The sequence below is a fragment of the Diorhabda sublineata genome, chromosome 7 (genome assembly GCF_026230105.1).
Source record: "Diorhabda sublineata isolate icDioSubl1.1 chromosome 7, icDioSubl1.1, whole genome shotgun sequence".
Taxonomy (NCBI): domain Eukaryota; kingdom Metazoa; phylum Arthropoda; class Insecta; order Coleoptera; family Chrysomelidae; genus Diorhabda; species Diorhabda sublineata.
In genome coordinates, this window is record NC_079480.1 from 14,516,569 (window position 1) to 14,532,342 (window position 15,774).

At 30.9% G+C, this 15,774-nt stretch overlaps 1 protein-coding gene across 1 annotated transcript; it reads left to right on the plus strand.

Moving 5' to 3' along the window:
• Positions 1-1,021: 1,021 nt before the first annotated feature.
• LOC130446524 (neuroplastin) lies at positions 1,022-15,774 on the plus strand. Its single transcript, XM_056782837.1, has 7 exons — positions 1,022-1,304; positions 5,592-5,694; positions 9,722-9,909; positions 10,809-10,913; positions 11,468-11,659; positions 12,878-13,013; positions 15,212-15,774. The coding sequence occupies exons 1-7, from the start codon at positions 1,241-1,243 to the stop codon at positions 15,261-15,263; spliced, it is 840 nt and encodes a 279-aa protein (XP_056638815.1). The 5' UTR covers positions 1,022-1,240; the 3' UTR covers positions 15,264-15,774.

The following is a 15,774-nucleotide window of genomic DNA, read 5'->3' on the forward strand; positions in this document are numbered from 1 at the left end:
AAACTTATATTAATTTATTAGCATCTACGTAAATAACAGAAAGGCGTCAATAAGATAAAAATAATATGAAGATTTAAATCAATACAATAAAAATAAAATTAATCTTATTATCTAAAATCAAGGTTGAAAAATAATTCTTTTTCGTGGTACCCTGTAATTGTTTTATTGGAAAGATTTAACTACTTTTGTATATTTTAATAGAGTAGCGCATACTCGTGACGTATTACGTTTTTATTTCGACGTTGCCACTATAATCAAACATTCTTTGAAATAAATTATTTAATAATTAAACAGGATTTTTCGGAAAGTATGATCGGGTCATAGTCATATGGTAGGATTCTTTGTATAGTGGTGGACCATCAACAAACGGATTATTTCATTTGTCTATGGTTTTCTGAACATTAAATATTTATTTCCCTTAAATAGCTATCTACTATTTATTCTGATAAGCTGAGTAATTGATGGTTAGTGAGGTTTACGATTTTTATACCATAGAAGAATCAAAGTATTAAAAATCAAATGTTCTTGTAGTTCATGTTTTAATTTTAAATTTCTACGCAACGTTCGGAAACTGTGATCCAAATGTCGTTCTAGGTTATGATCCGCATAAAGCTGATGGGTGACCTACTTGAACCCGGGTTATAGTTGCCTTCCATGTATTGTAGCTAAAGTATTTTTACTAAATTTCTGGAAATAGTTCCAAAACTCAATGTGAAATTTGTAATAAATTTGAGTGAAAATTTTTTCTAATTACGTCAAATAAGTTTAGAAAACAGTGGTGCCAACTAGAATTTTGAAATAGTAAATCACTATATATATTCTAGTCGTTGTTTGGTCAATGGTCAACCACCTTCATAGTCGATGGTTATCAACTACTTATTGTTCAAAAACAACAATATTCATGATATTTTTTAATAATATTTATTATGAATTTGATAGATAAATAATTTTAGTAATCTCCGCCTATGGTTCTTAAAATTAGAAATTTCTGTCAAAAATGAAAAATAGAAAACGGCGTCGTGGAGTTTCGGCAACGCTGTAATCGACTGTCGGAGATTACGTAAACTAGCACCAGCCCGTGACTGTCTTTGGAGGAAGATCGCCATTTTATATTGTACTTTTTGAGAGAATTAATGCGAGGTCGACGAAGATAGTGTGAGTGTTGTGTGTTGGGTGTAGTACGTACGTGTTGTTAATGGTGTAGTAAAGAATTGGATTAGAATAAAAAACAATTTATAAAATGAAAAATTTTGTGTTGTGTGTTACCTTGAATTTTCTATTTTTTATCAGCAGCGTAATTTCAAGTAAGTATTTTTGCACATTGGAGGTGCGTAAAAATATCTATTAGAAACTTAATTTATATCGTAAACTGTCATATAACCTCGTCAAGAAGTAATACTAAGAAAATATTGTCTAAATCGATAGTTATTATAATGTTGAATATAATTTTTGTACAATATTTAACATGATTGAAAACAACTAGGTTTAAAATGTTTTCCAATATGTAGATTGTTTTGAGGTTATCTACAATACTTAATAAGGTAATATGAGATTGTGCCCAACCCTTTTAAAGCCTTTTCTGTTCCCAATTTCAATTTATTGCTTGAAAATAGAGGTCATTATCGGCAGATGTTCCCAATTTCTTTTTTTGTAATAATTTGAATTGAGTATGTCTTTGGGTAATTAGTAGATTTATTTTCCTGTTGCCAACAATGAGTTTCTAAAAATATCTTTATTCGTAATGAGTCATCTTTCACCATGAAAATAATTAGTGATGCATTTATAAAATTAGTCTTTTATTAACAATTTGTTAAGCTTGTTTTTTTACATACAAATTCTGGGTATATTCAAACACTGATATTTAATTTTAGCTAAACTTCTTTATATTTCATTTTGATAGACATTTACTTCAACTGATTGTTCAGTTTACAATAGATAATTCTTAGATAGGACTATATCAACAAAAATTTAATTTTTATACAATTATATCTTATTTGATCTACTATACACGTCATTATTTTATGTTATATAGAATGTCCTGTAGGTGAATATAGGATTTTATGTATATGAGCCTTCTTGTAAGTTGAGTTTAGTATACATTATAATTGATTGATATGAGCTATTAAATTAATATCCATAAATTTAATATATCAATTCAAAGATGAAGTAGATTTTTATATACGTATTGATCAATGTTTTTATGAAAGGAAAAATCAAATTATTAGAGGGGCGCCAGAAAAATATTATTTTTGCTGTTAATGGTAATTTCGTCACTTAATTTTACTATCGGTCTATTCATTATATATACTGGGTGTCCCAAATACGACTCATATTATGTGAGAAATAGAAAAATGAATAAATTGTGCTTTATTTGTAAACGCCCTATTTGGTAAAATAAACCATCTAAATTTACTAAAACGACAATTGGAAACAAAAAAACAAAAATTAGGGAAAACTAAAGAATATAAGAGAATTTTGGCAACAATATGGGACTAAAACATGGAGTTTTGTTATCCACTATGCTTTTTAACATTGTATTAGAATGGATAATGTACAGGATTAGTTTGAACAAAAGAGAGGCACTAAAAACTGAGGAAAATTCATTTTAACTTTGGAAAATGTTAGAAAAACATTAAAATAAAAAGAAAAAACATCAGGTATATGTTGTATTCTGGATAATTGACATTTTTGAGGCTCTTTAGCTATTCTAAAGGAAAAAAAGTTAAATTGGGGATAGAATTTGTGAATTTCTGGAGAGACAAGAATCAAAAATATGATTTAGTCATGTTTTAGTTGTAAACACACATAATTAGCGATGTATACTCAACATTTGGACTCAAAAAAAATGTAGATTAAGATAAACAAAAGAATTTAAGAAAGTTTTGGTACCAATAAGGGACTAAGACATGAAGATTTAATATTCTCTATACCTTTTAATATTGTATTAGAAAGGATATTGAGCAGAATTAGTTTGAACAGAAGGAAGTACTAAAAACTGGGACAAGCGAACAATAAGGGGTGATTAACGATTCAAACTCCATAAAACGACCTTTAAACTTGAAAAAATATAAGGGTAGAACAAAGAATATAAGAAATCTTTGACACACAGGACTTTGATATGGAAATTAATTATTCACTATGCTATTTAACATTGTGTCAAGATGGATGTTGCACAGAATCAATATCAGCATTAATAAAAACCGGGGAAAATTCAGTATTAAAATCTTTTTTACTGATTGATGAATTTTTATCCTTAATATACATATTTGATATTTGACTTCCACATGCTTTCTGGAGGAAATTCCTAACATCATGAGGAAGATACCGAATCAAAAGTCTGGGAAGGAAGGTTTTCAACAATGTTGATAGACTTCAAAGTAATTGTCGTGGACCGAAGTTGATTTTCTTCAATTTCTTATTTAAATTTTGACTCTGAATATGTTTCTTTGAAACTCACATCAGTTTTCATATTCTGAATTGGTTAATTTACGTGTTTGCTAGAACATTTGACATATGTTGTTTTCTCAATAAAATGGACCTCTCTTAGCTACTTTCCAGGAGTAGGAGTTATATCTATTTCAATCATTTTTGGCCAAATTTGGTGAATATCTTTGAAAATCGACATACCTAGTATATAAACACGTAAAATCTTGTACTTTGGCATCCTAGAACTATTCTAAAAATTCACATATAAGTGGATGGTCGTAAGTTATAAATTTAGGTGTCAAAGATCACAAAAACCCTTTTTTTTTAATTTTTTCGTAAATATCTCGTTTTCTATGGGTTTTAAGCTATTTTGAAATCCAAAATGGCTTTATTGTGTTTTACAAAAAATTGAGATAGATTTTCTTGCTGGTTAGAAACCCAGTTATTCGAAAACTTGTTTAAATAATTATCTGTCTCTTAAGGCTTTGAGGTGAGACTAGCAGCCACAGAAACTAGTCAACCAAGGAAAATATAGAGATGAAATGGTAGATGGAGCCGTGGTCAAAAATTATTCACTAAAAAATCCATAAAGACATGCTCACAACTTATTGATCCTTTTCCTGTATCATCCTCAGAAATTTATTTATATAAAAACAATCTGTACAGAAGATGCCTTTTATATTTTTATTGAATAAGTGTTTCTGAAACAACCCCTGCACTTTTCTGATTTCTGTGGTTGCTAGTTTCAATTTCATATTTTTAGAAACTGAATAATTGTCTACAATTTGGAACCGACCATTGTACGTTTTTCTGAAATCACTGCTGCCAGATGTTATGTGATGTCAAAGAAATTATTTGCTTTTTCTGTAAACAACTTTTTGTTGGATTTGGGTCGTTCTGAAACACCTGCAAAGTGGATTATTTTCCAGTTTCAAGGTCATAAATGTAGATCCCTGAATCTTCTTCGTTCTACACAGTATTTATGAACTTTTAGCTCATTATTTCAACGTTTCACTGTATCAATTGAGTCTTATTTTGAGCATTGGTCGGATTGTGTAGTATATTTTACACGACATGTTGCCTAGTTAGTCATTGTACTTAATTGATGTTTTCTTAATCTTAGTCTGATGTTTTAGGGTTTCTTAAAGTTTATAACCACAAAAATCGATACTGTGCTGTTGTGACCTTTGGATGGCCTTCAGAATGCCTCTGGGTCTCTAAATCGCTATTGAGCAACCTTTACAATGTGCACACTTCAGATTTGAATGTATCCCTAAATGGACAGAATAACAACCTTTACTTAGTGGCCAAAAACTTGTTAAATGTCAAATTATATACCTGTACGAAATCTTAAAAATAACTGTTAAGGGAAATGCTATTCCGATTATTATTAGATCCTCATTGTATATTTACTAATTTTAACCAATTGTATCTCACGTCAAAAGCAAAAGTGACCTAAATGCTAAAATATTTAAGTAGAGAAAAACTTTAGATTTGAAGTAATATAAGAAGTAAATGAAAGAGGCAAGATCCAGCTCGTTTTAGAGATCGATCACTAAAAGGCGGAGTTATTTGTCAGACTGAGAACTGCGAACACACCGATGGGCCCAGAATTCATCCTTGGTGTAGCTAAAGGAGTTGCTATATCGTCTCTTAACGATCTACTTACAAAGCGGGTCGACATAGATCGATAGAGACACCCGGCATGAGAAAAATAAAGACACGCGTAGATGTACCTTCTGCGTCTGCGTCTCACACCAAACAACTGCCCAAACTAAATAGACGCGAGATCTTACGCAAACCACGTCATCCGTGAATGCCATGCACTAGGACAAGCCTCAAAGCTTGCCTAATGACCTCTAAGAGTTCAAGCCAAAGCGCCTTATCGGCTACTCAAAGAACATCGGCATCACGTACGATCCGGAGTACCGTTGAGGCCTAGAGGAGGACAAAACCGTAAACCACGTTATCTGTGAGTGCTCTGCACTTTGGCAAGCCTAATGACATCAGGGAAGAACATGAAAGAGACATATTATAATGGATTTATATCAATTTTGTATTCGTTAATTTCAGATCTCATCGTGTATTATGTATATGCAGGGTCTCCTAAATACACAGTACTTCTTTATGAATATTAGAGATTTGGTTATATATTTTTTTTTCAGTTGAAATAACGGCAGTAGAACCAAACGTTGTATTTACACCGAAAACATCGTTTTCGATACAGTGTAATGTATCGGACACGACAGGAAATCCTCAAATCATATGGTAAGTTCTTATATTCTTTTACTTATATTATTAAAGCGACAAATTATTTTTTTTTTGTAAATATGATTAAATGTAAAATTAGGATCACCCTGTAATTGTTAGTTTTATTTATTTTATATGTCGCCATTATATTTTTTTTACGGCACAAATTAGCGCACAACCAATTTTCAAAAAGTGATAGTAAAAATTTGAATTTTATTATTTTCTTCTTTTTTAACCGGCGTTACGGTCTTTTGAGAACCAGGACCTTCTCAACAATCGACTACCAATCCTTGAGTATAGTGCTACGAACGTAAAACCTCTTCCAGTGAATTCAGGGCGTTATGTGCAGATGTTAGTTGATTTATTCGTGCCTGAACTACAAAACTTTAATGTTTATAACCAAAAGGTTCCAACTAAAGCCACAACTTCAAACACGTTCGACATATGTCCTTAAAATGAATAAAATAACGTGGAAGATGATTGATATCGTTGCGTATTTCAATGTGGATGCCACATACTAACGGACGACCGACCTTAAGCGTTTCTATTAATAATACTTTTAAAAATAAACGTTAATGCAAATATAAAGCAAACCGTCATTTAGAGCCAAGAAGTGTTTCCTATAAAATTCAATTCAAGATCGTTCGTACAGTATTGGTAATATATACAGTGTGTATTAACCAAATGAAATTTGGTCGAAGATTTATCAAATAAAGAGAATTTATTTACGAGATTATATGTACATTGTCTTCTTCTTTCTTTCACAATAGGTCTATCGGTTATTCTTTCTTCGATATATACAATTTCATTATTATAAAAAACGAAATTAGTTGAAAAAATATTTGATTTAAAATGTGAACGAACTCAAATTAAAGGTTTGATTCACGCTCAGGCCCAAAAGAACACAAATATAAGGTTTTATTAACACTTTGTCTTTGTGAAACACAAATAAGAGATTCGATTGTTGCTCTGACATTTAAGAGCACAAATAAAAAGTTTGATCGACGCACTGACCTTAAGAAGCACTATTAAAAGGTTTGGGTGACGCTCAGACCTGAATCACAAACGAGAGTTTTGATTGAAACACAAATGAGAGATGTTATTGACACTTTGACCTTAAAGAGCACATTAAAGGTTTGATTTACGCTCTAACATTGAGGGCCATAAATATAAGGTTTTATTGACGCCTCGGCTTTGAGATACACAAATAAGAGATTCGATTGACCTTTAACAACACAAATACAAGGTTTTATTGACACTCAGACCTTGTGAAACAAAAATATGAGATTTGATTGACGCTCTGACCTTAAGGATCATAAATAAAAGGTTTGTTTAATGTACTGACCTTGAGAAGTGCAAACGAAAGGTTTGGTTGACACTCGGAACTTCTGAAACACAAATAAGAGATTTGATTGGCGCTCTGACCTTAAGGAGCACAAATAAAACGTTTCATTGGTGCTCTGACCTCAAAGAACACAAATAAAAGAAATCAAAGATTTATTTAACGCTTCGACCTTAAATAAAAGATTCGGTTGACCTTACAAAACACAAATATAAGGTTTCGTTGACGTTTCCACTTTAGGTAACAAAAATAAAAGGTTATATCGACGATTTGGACTTAAAGAACATAAATAAAAGGTGTCCTCAACGCCCCGACCTTAAGGAATAGAAGTGAAGATCTCATTGACGCTTTGGTTTTGAACAACTCTGACTTTAAAGGAAAAAACTCTGTTGAAACTACGCCCTTAGTATAAAAATTTTGAACGTGGTGACAATGACACGGCGGTTGCTTTGATTACGAGCCATAATCGTACCACATCGACTGGTAATCAGTAATGACGTTTGATAGAATATCTGGACAAAATTTAAGCTGTTATTTCAAAACACGACATAATTCAAATCGATCTTCCATTATTAGGTTGAACAAACTTTTCATCAACTCTTTCTTTTCCTAAATTTTCCATTAAATTCATCCAAAAAGACCTCCAAACCCATGAAATGGTATCCGATGATCAGTGAGCACGAGATTTCGTATGTTTGTTAACATCTTCATCGATTCGAACAGTTAATCGACGTCCGCAACGAGGTTTGTTATCAATCGATATGTCGCCATATTTGGTAAGCTGTTTCCAACATTGAATTAGTGCCAGAAGCATCTTTAGCGAATCAAAATTCTACAGCTCCTCGTTGTACAATCAAACTTGATTAAAAACGAAATAAAACCAAAGGAGACGAATAGAACAAGCTACGTCAATATCCCTGAGGGAATTAACAGGATTCTGTGAATTCCACGGCTGGGTAAACATTGAGATAGTTGTACTAAGACCTCTGGTCATCACTTTTAGATGAAGGCTTCAATAATACCTACAGCGTTCTTTTGTATTTTTTCATTTGGATGGTCCTAGTAAATTTTCGTTTTTTTTTTCATCGAACACTCCGTATAATAAAAAAAGTTTACCTAACATTCCAGCAACTCTATTTTTTGCTCTAATTAATTACAAATGTCGACCTTAAATTGATTGATTGCTCTTGGAAACGATGGAAAATCCAAAAATAGTCTTTTTAATTAACGCCAGGATCTTTTTTCTATCTAGTCTATCATCAGTTACTGTAAATACCAATCTTTCGTTGGAAATTGATCAAATGGATTTTCCCTTTGAGACGATCACTACGTCAACTCTAGCTATAATTGACGAATGAGCATGCGTATTGTTGTAATGGAAATTTTCACTTGGGATACGTTCAATATAATCAGAAACATGACGTGAACACTGTCGTTAAGCTCCTTGCTAACGAGTCGTCACCGAAGTATTGGAGGAAAATCTAAGTTCGCATTTCCCTCATTAATCACCTGAAGTTAAGCAACTTCTTTGACACTTGCACTATGACTTTCCTTCTAGGTTTCACTAGGTGTAGGGAAATAACAAAAATCATCGGAGGCAATATCGGGAGTATAGGGTGGGTGAAGTATTATTATTATATTATGCAAACTTATTGCAACGTTTGAGCGAAGAAATCAAGTAAAAACAGCTAAGAAGAAAGCCTTCGATGCACCAGCTCAGATATCCGTTATTTCAATGACCAAAATTAAGGAATTAAAGTTTGAATTGCTACCTCATGCACTCTATTCGCCATATTTAGCTCCATCGGTTTATTTTCTATTCCCAGATTTTTCTAACAATGAAGAGGTGATGTCGGCAGTTAATGGTTATTTTGAGGAGCTTGACGAAGTCCCAACAACTCCTACACAATTTGTTTTTTCGATCCATTTCATAATAGTTGAACTCGAACGATCATTCAGTCGACAAGATGTTTTGAAAAATGTTTTACTCTCTGTTAGAAAAGTTTTAGCTGAAGAAGAATTAACACCAACTCAATGGAGGCTATTTACGGTCACTATTGTCCATCATTAACAACAATTGAAAATTAGTAAATTTGTTTCGTTGACGACGAGATTCATTAGAAATCTGAGCAGACCCGTTGACGCAAGAGCTTTTGGCCAGGAGTCAGATTTTTTGGCACCAACTTCGCACAGACTTTTGTCTCGCGTAAAATGTTTCCAATCGTTTCTTTATCGGCGTTTCCAGCCTCTGCAATCATCAGGATGCTCATTCGACGATCTGCGCGCACAATTTGGTTGATTTTGGTCACTGTTGAAACAGTCACAGGGCGACCTGGGCTCTGGTCATCTTCAGGGGTCTCTCGGCCCTCACTAAAGCGTTCAGTTCAAATTGTTACTGCACAAATAATATAATTGTGACGGTAACGTGTTTTTGTACTTGCATAGACAACATATCAAGATACCACCCGTCTAGGGCGCCCTCTAGGCGCGCAGTCTCGTTATTTAATAGCCAGAGCTCGTATAGATCATGTATAAGAGAGAGTATTTTCGTTAATCAGGTGTGGTGACGCAGTGTTGCCGATTATAACTAAATTCCTACACGTTTTATTGGTATTATTTCATTAAAACGTTCGGTATAACGTCACCGAAGAACACGTGCGTCATCGGATCAGGTTGTAAATGTTTCTATTTATTTTGTTATAGGAAAAAAGATCAAAATGAGGTAACGAATATAGAAAGCCTTAAAAATAAAATAGAAACTACTTATAATGCTACGAAAGGTCTGGCGACGTTGAAAATAAATAATCCAAAAGAAGATGCCGGCGGTAATTACAGTTGTGTCGCTAATCCGAAAACGGCCGAAGAAACATCCGCCTTAATTCACGTAGCAAGTAAGTGACAAATTTTGATATTTTGAAAGAAAAAATTTGATTACAACGTAAAGAAAATGTTGATTTTTTTTTACTTTCTTTCGGTATAAAATTGTAATTAAACCAATTTCAATTCAATTTATGTGTTTGATGAAATTTTGAAGTTACTTTTTATGTAAGTTGAATGATTTAATTCATTATTGATTCTGAATCATTTCTCGGAATTCTATTTTATATAATTACTTCATATTTTGTGATTAATTATTCGACAAAAAGTTCCTCATTAAGTTTATATCACAATAAATTGTTTGTATTTCATATTTATGTCAGAAACAAAAACAGTCATCGATTTCATGCAAAAATAGCAATATTTTTGAAAAAACTATATTTTAGCAACGGAGCATTTGATTATGTAAGAATTGAATAACTCAATTCAAAACTTTAAAGTTACTTTTGTTATCAATAATCTCGATGAGTATCAAACTATTAAGAACTCATTATCAGTGTACAAACTGCCTTAAATACTAAATCTTATATTATGCAATAATAAATATAAATAAATAAAATCAATATTTAAATATATTTATGGTTGATTATAGTCACGTTAATATAAGGTAAATAATAAATAATTGGGGATGATATTTTAATGTGGTTAAAGTGGACAATCCATAAATCTGATATAATTATAAAATACAAACAATTTATTGTGATGATAAACTTGATGAAGTAAAAATCTGACGCGTTTTAAGACAATCGAAGAACTCCGGCCATAATCGGTTCGCAGACGCAACATCGCGAAAAATATAATAAATTTGAATTTATTGGTTGAAGTGATTTTAACAGTTGTAGTAGTTAAAAGTATCATATGCGATAAGTGTCAAATATCCAGATTAAATTGAAGAAATTCATATTTTCTACAGGATCTGTTCTTGTGAAAGTCCAAGCTAATATAAACGTGGTAGAAGAAGAAAAATTAAGGGTGCAATGTAAAGTTTTGGGTAATCCCGAAATCACATGGATTTTTCGTAAGTTTTTACAATTGTATCGAATATTTTTTGATTTTTTATTGGAGTGAAAATTTACGAAAACAGCTGTTTAAATTCAATGTGGCCGTTAGAGGACAAACCGAGCGATAAAAAGATTTATCAATATTTTTGGAGTAGTTGTTACCCTCCGTTAATTAAGCATTTTAGGGGTCAAAACATTAATTTTTTTATATAATATTTTGATTGGAAAGACTTACAAAATAGCGACAGATTTTATAGAAAAAATCGCTAAAAAATACTATTAAATAATTTGCCCCCCTCCCTCCCTACAAAAAACAAAGAAAATCGGAAAAAATACTGCTAGCGCGGTTTTTTCTTATTTTCTTCGTTTTTTTGGAGGGGGGCAAATTAATTAATAGAATTTTTCAACAATTTCTTCTATAAAATCTGTCACTATTCTGCTAGAATCTTTCTGTTGATATTTTTTTGTTTCTTCTTTGGGCGCCATTGAACAGCTGATCGTAATTTTTATTGTGGAGTACCTTATATAGGTTTTCGTGTTATTTTTATTTCATATATATAAATATATATAGAAAATGAAACTTACAATGAAACAAAGGGCCGTGTCCACGTAGAAGATTATACAGAAGATGGAAAAACCGTTAAAAACGGAATGCTTATCGTCGATGGAATTACCCAAGAAGAACGAGGTTTTGTTACTTGTATAGGAGAAGATCTATTTACAAATACTTCTTCCAGTTCGCAGTGTATGGTTAGAGTTAAAGGTTAGTTTTATTCATTTTCGTACTTTTTTTCTATTTTGTTTGTTTTTTTTTTTGAATTATTCAATTTGATAGGGCATGTTCCGTAATTTTTATAATATATTGTTTTTTTACAAATTATTATATTTATAATTTATATTCCATAGTTTTTGATTATTTTGTCCGATTATTTGGAAATTATCTATTTTAAAGTTACATTACGTAATTTTTTTATTTTGTGCAATTTATTTTGAATTATTTAATTTAATATGTAATATTTTTGTGTTCTATTCGATTTTCTTAAATATCTAATTTAATATGTTGTATTTCATAATTTTTCACTTTATTCGATTTTTTACAAATTATTGATTTGTTTAATTCTTTTTCAAAATATTTAATTTAAAATGTCATATTCCGTAATATTCATGACTTTCATTTTATTTGATTTTTTACAGATTATTGAATTTATGTCAAATTTCGTAATTTTTATTAATTTTATTCCATTTTCGTCAAATTATTCATTTTAATTTGTCACATTTCGTAATTTTCATGATTTTTTTATTGTATTCGATTTTTTACAAATATTTGAATTTATGTCAAATTTCGTAATTTTTTATTATTTTCGATATTTTAATCCATTTTCCTCAAATTATTCAATTTAATATATGTCATATTTCGTATTTCTCATGATTTTTTTATTGTATTCATTCGTGATTTCCTTTATTTTAATAGATTTTCAACAAACAAAATATATCAAAATTATGGTTTAATATAAAAACTGAAAATTATAGTAAACATTTAAAAAAAAATAAAGGATAAAAAAATAATTTTTCATGCTAAAAAGCCCCCTCCTTACAGAAATTAAAATAACACAAAATTTTGGGTTACTTTGTTTTTTTTTTTTACAAATTTTTTTTTCAAATTGTTATTTTAAGAAAAAAATGCATATAAATGATTTTTTTCTTAGCTTGTGCAAAAAAGATTTGTTGGTGTTATTGTTGAAAATGGAGGATAGCTTATGAAAAGTAACAAAAAATTGAAATATTCACAAAAATGAACTTCATCAAAATATTGTACGTTTTCAAAAATTACCCAAAAAAATTTGGTTGTTGATATTATTTTTGGAAATAAATAAAAATTCATGACAAAAATAAAAAAAATAATGGAAAAATGAAAATAATTCAAATATAATTTATAAAAATGTTAGAGATTTTTTTACTTTAAAAATTTATGTAATTACAGATAAATATGCCGCCCTTTGGCCTTTCCTAGGTATATGTGCTGAAGTTATCGTTTTATGCGCCATTATTATAATATATGAAAAGAAACGTAATAAGACAGAACTTGAAGAAAGTGATACAGACCAAAGTCCAGACCAGTAAGTCCATTTTTATTTCCAGAAATTTTTTTAAATTTATTTTTTTTCGTTAAATCTTAATATTTTATAAATGGATTTATCTCAAATTATTTATTTTACCATTCGAATCGATCAACCGAATTTATTTGACATTTTAAATTAATTTGTAATGTCTAAAATTAAAAAAATTTCATTTTTTTTAATAATATAATTTTCCCGCTGCTTTTCCTTGGACGTGAATTTTTTATTGTACTACAAAAATATCGTTTTTTCACTAGTATCAATAATACGAGGGTTGTCCAACAAATCTTTGAATCGTATATCTTAATACAACATGGTTTCTTTCGAAAGGCTTTTTATATTTTCCCCAAAATTGAGTCGCGCGTGCCTAATTTCTATGAGCAACGTAGCTCAGCTAAGATCTGATTGCTTCGCTGTCTCGAGAAAAAATAAATTTCACGATTCAAAACGTCTCGTCTGGGTTCGTATAAGTGTGTTGTTTTTTCATAAAACGTGCTACCAGATATATCGGAGAGAGATTATTAATTTTTTCCACTGTACAGAGACAAATATTACAAAAGTTTTTCCGCTCGCTTGTTTTTTCGCCATTTCATCTCGAAATTAGTTGAAAATTTTGTTTGATATATGAAATAGTTGGATAAAGGCCAATGTCGAGCGATTATAATATAGTGTGTAAACCGAACTATTTTTAGTTTATTATTTTTTGTTCTCCATTTAATTCACTACTTTTCAAATATTTATATTTTAAATTATCTTCTGTTTATTGCTTTTGCTCGTTATCTGACATTAGATCCGGAATATTACAATCAAAAGTCGTCGAATTATTATGAAACATACAGGGTGGTCCATGTTTGTAAAACGATCAAAAGTAATAAAAAGTCCTTTGGAAGGGAAAAGTTTAGGTCAAAGGATCAGAATTCATTGGAATTTTTTCTAATTGAAAATGTTTTTGGTACACAAAAATAAAGAAAACAACAAAAATAATTGAAAATTTTGACGTGGATTCACCAAAGAGATAGACTTATAACGGGTACACAGCCGCAAGGGGTAGTTACATGTATATGTCGAATCCCGAGCAATCGTACCGGATGTATCTAAGGCTTTTAACAGACTTGGGCATGTCAATCTTGAGTCTGCTGGCATCTTCAGCGACCATCAATACGGATTCTGTTAACATAAATCAAGCGAGGACCTCCTGGTCATATCGAAGCATTTTGACATGACAATATTCTTAATAAATTAAGAACGTACGGTTTGTCGTCCTCACATTGACTCGGTTAGTACCTTTCTCAAACGCTGATCCATCCAGGTCGTTATCGATAGACACACCACAGAAAGATTTGAGGTTAACGCTGGTGTACCCCAGGGACGTATCTTGTCACCTATTCTCGTTATGGAGTATATCAACGATTTACTCGACTAAACATGCTAGTGTCGTCGTTGAAATCAACCTAACCAATAAATTCGGCTCCAAATCTGTAGGCAGCAACAGATTAGAGCAGTACTTCCAAGACCGAAATCCGAGTTCGCCTGCAAATGCCCAGAACGTCAATTCATCCAGACTCCTTTCTTTGAAGAAGTGCGTGGTACCAAGAGGCGTCATTCCCGAGCACTAAAACCAACATAAATTCAAGATCAATATCCACAGATACCACTTGAACTACTAAAGTGTGATATTGTTTATCCTCTTGTGCTTGATTTTATGTGAAAAAAAGCATCAACCCTCGTATATAGTGCCATTTATTAAACGTGATATTTCGATCGATATATATATATATATATATATATATATATATATATATATATATATATATATATATAATAAAGGATCGACCCTTGTATGTATTGATATTCATTAAACGTGATATTTCGATCGACGATTCTATACATATATGAAAATGCATCGACCCTCGTATATAGTGACAATTATTAAACGTGCAATTTCGATCGATGATTCGATATATGTAAAAATTCATCGACCCTCGTATGTAGTGACACTTAAACATGCAATTTCGATCGACGATTCGATATATATAAAAATGGATCGACTCTCGTATGTAGTGACAATTATTAAACGTGCAATTTCGATCGACGATTCGATGGGTGTGATTGGATCTTTATAGCATTTTATTCATAGCGTTAAATTCGTATTTTATTCGTATTTTTTAAAATGGCTTATATTTTTTTGTTTTTTGTAGAAAGAACACCCCTGACCACGGGAAAGACGCCAATTTGAGACACAGACAGTGAAAATTTAACAAATAAACAAAAAAACCGCCGTTCAGATTAATAAATTATTATATAAGAACTATCTAGAAGTTATAAACAGTTATATTGTACAAATGTTTAGTCGGGCCTAAACGACTCGACGACATTTCTCGTTCGAAGATGTTTTTGGAGTACTGTACACCAAAAAAAAAACAGAACAATTTTTAGGTTATTAGATTTAAATTGTTATAAAAGCCTTCCCAATACGTTTGCCTTAGATAGCAGCCTTTTTATTGTAGGTTTAAAAAACGCGTATCATTTCTTTTTTTTTATTCGTGAATGTTTTTTTTTTGAAAATTTTATTTTTTATTTTCGCTACTCAAATATGTAGATATTGTAAAATCATTGTTATGCAACTAAATCGGCTGATATTTAATGTAAACTAAAAATAATACGTCGTACCGTTGTATATATTTATATAACATATAAGAATATTGAAAAAAAACAAAAAAAATGTACACTCCTGTTAAATAATTATGTTTTTTTTGTGGAA

Bases quoted from the DNA above. Each gene is read 5' to 3' on its own strand.
- LOC130446524 (XM_056782837.1), top strand. From the start codon at position 1,241: ATGAAAAATTTTGTGTTGTGTGTTACCTTGAATTTTCTATTTTTTATC. The intron at 1,305-5,591 runs GTAAGTATTTTT...TTTTTTTTTCAG, and splicing joins TATCAGCAGCGTAATTTCAA to TTGAAATAACGGCAGTAGAA. The intron at 10,914-11,467 runs GTAAGTTTTTAC...AAATATATATAG, and splicing joins CGAAATCACATGGATTTTTC to AAAATGAAACTTACAATGAA.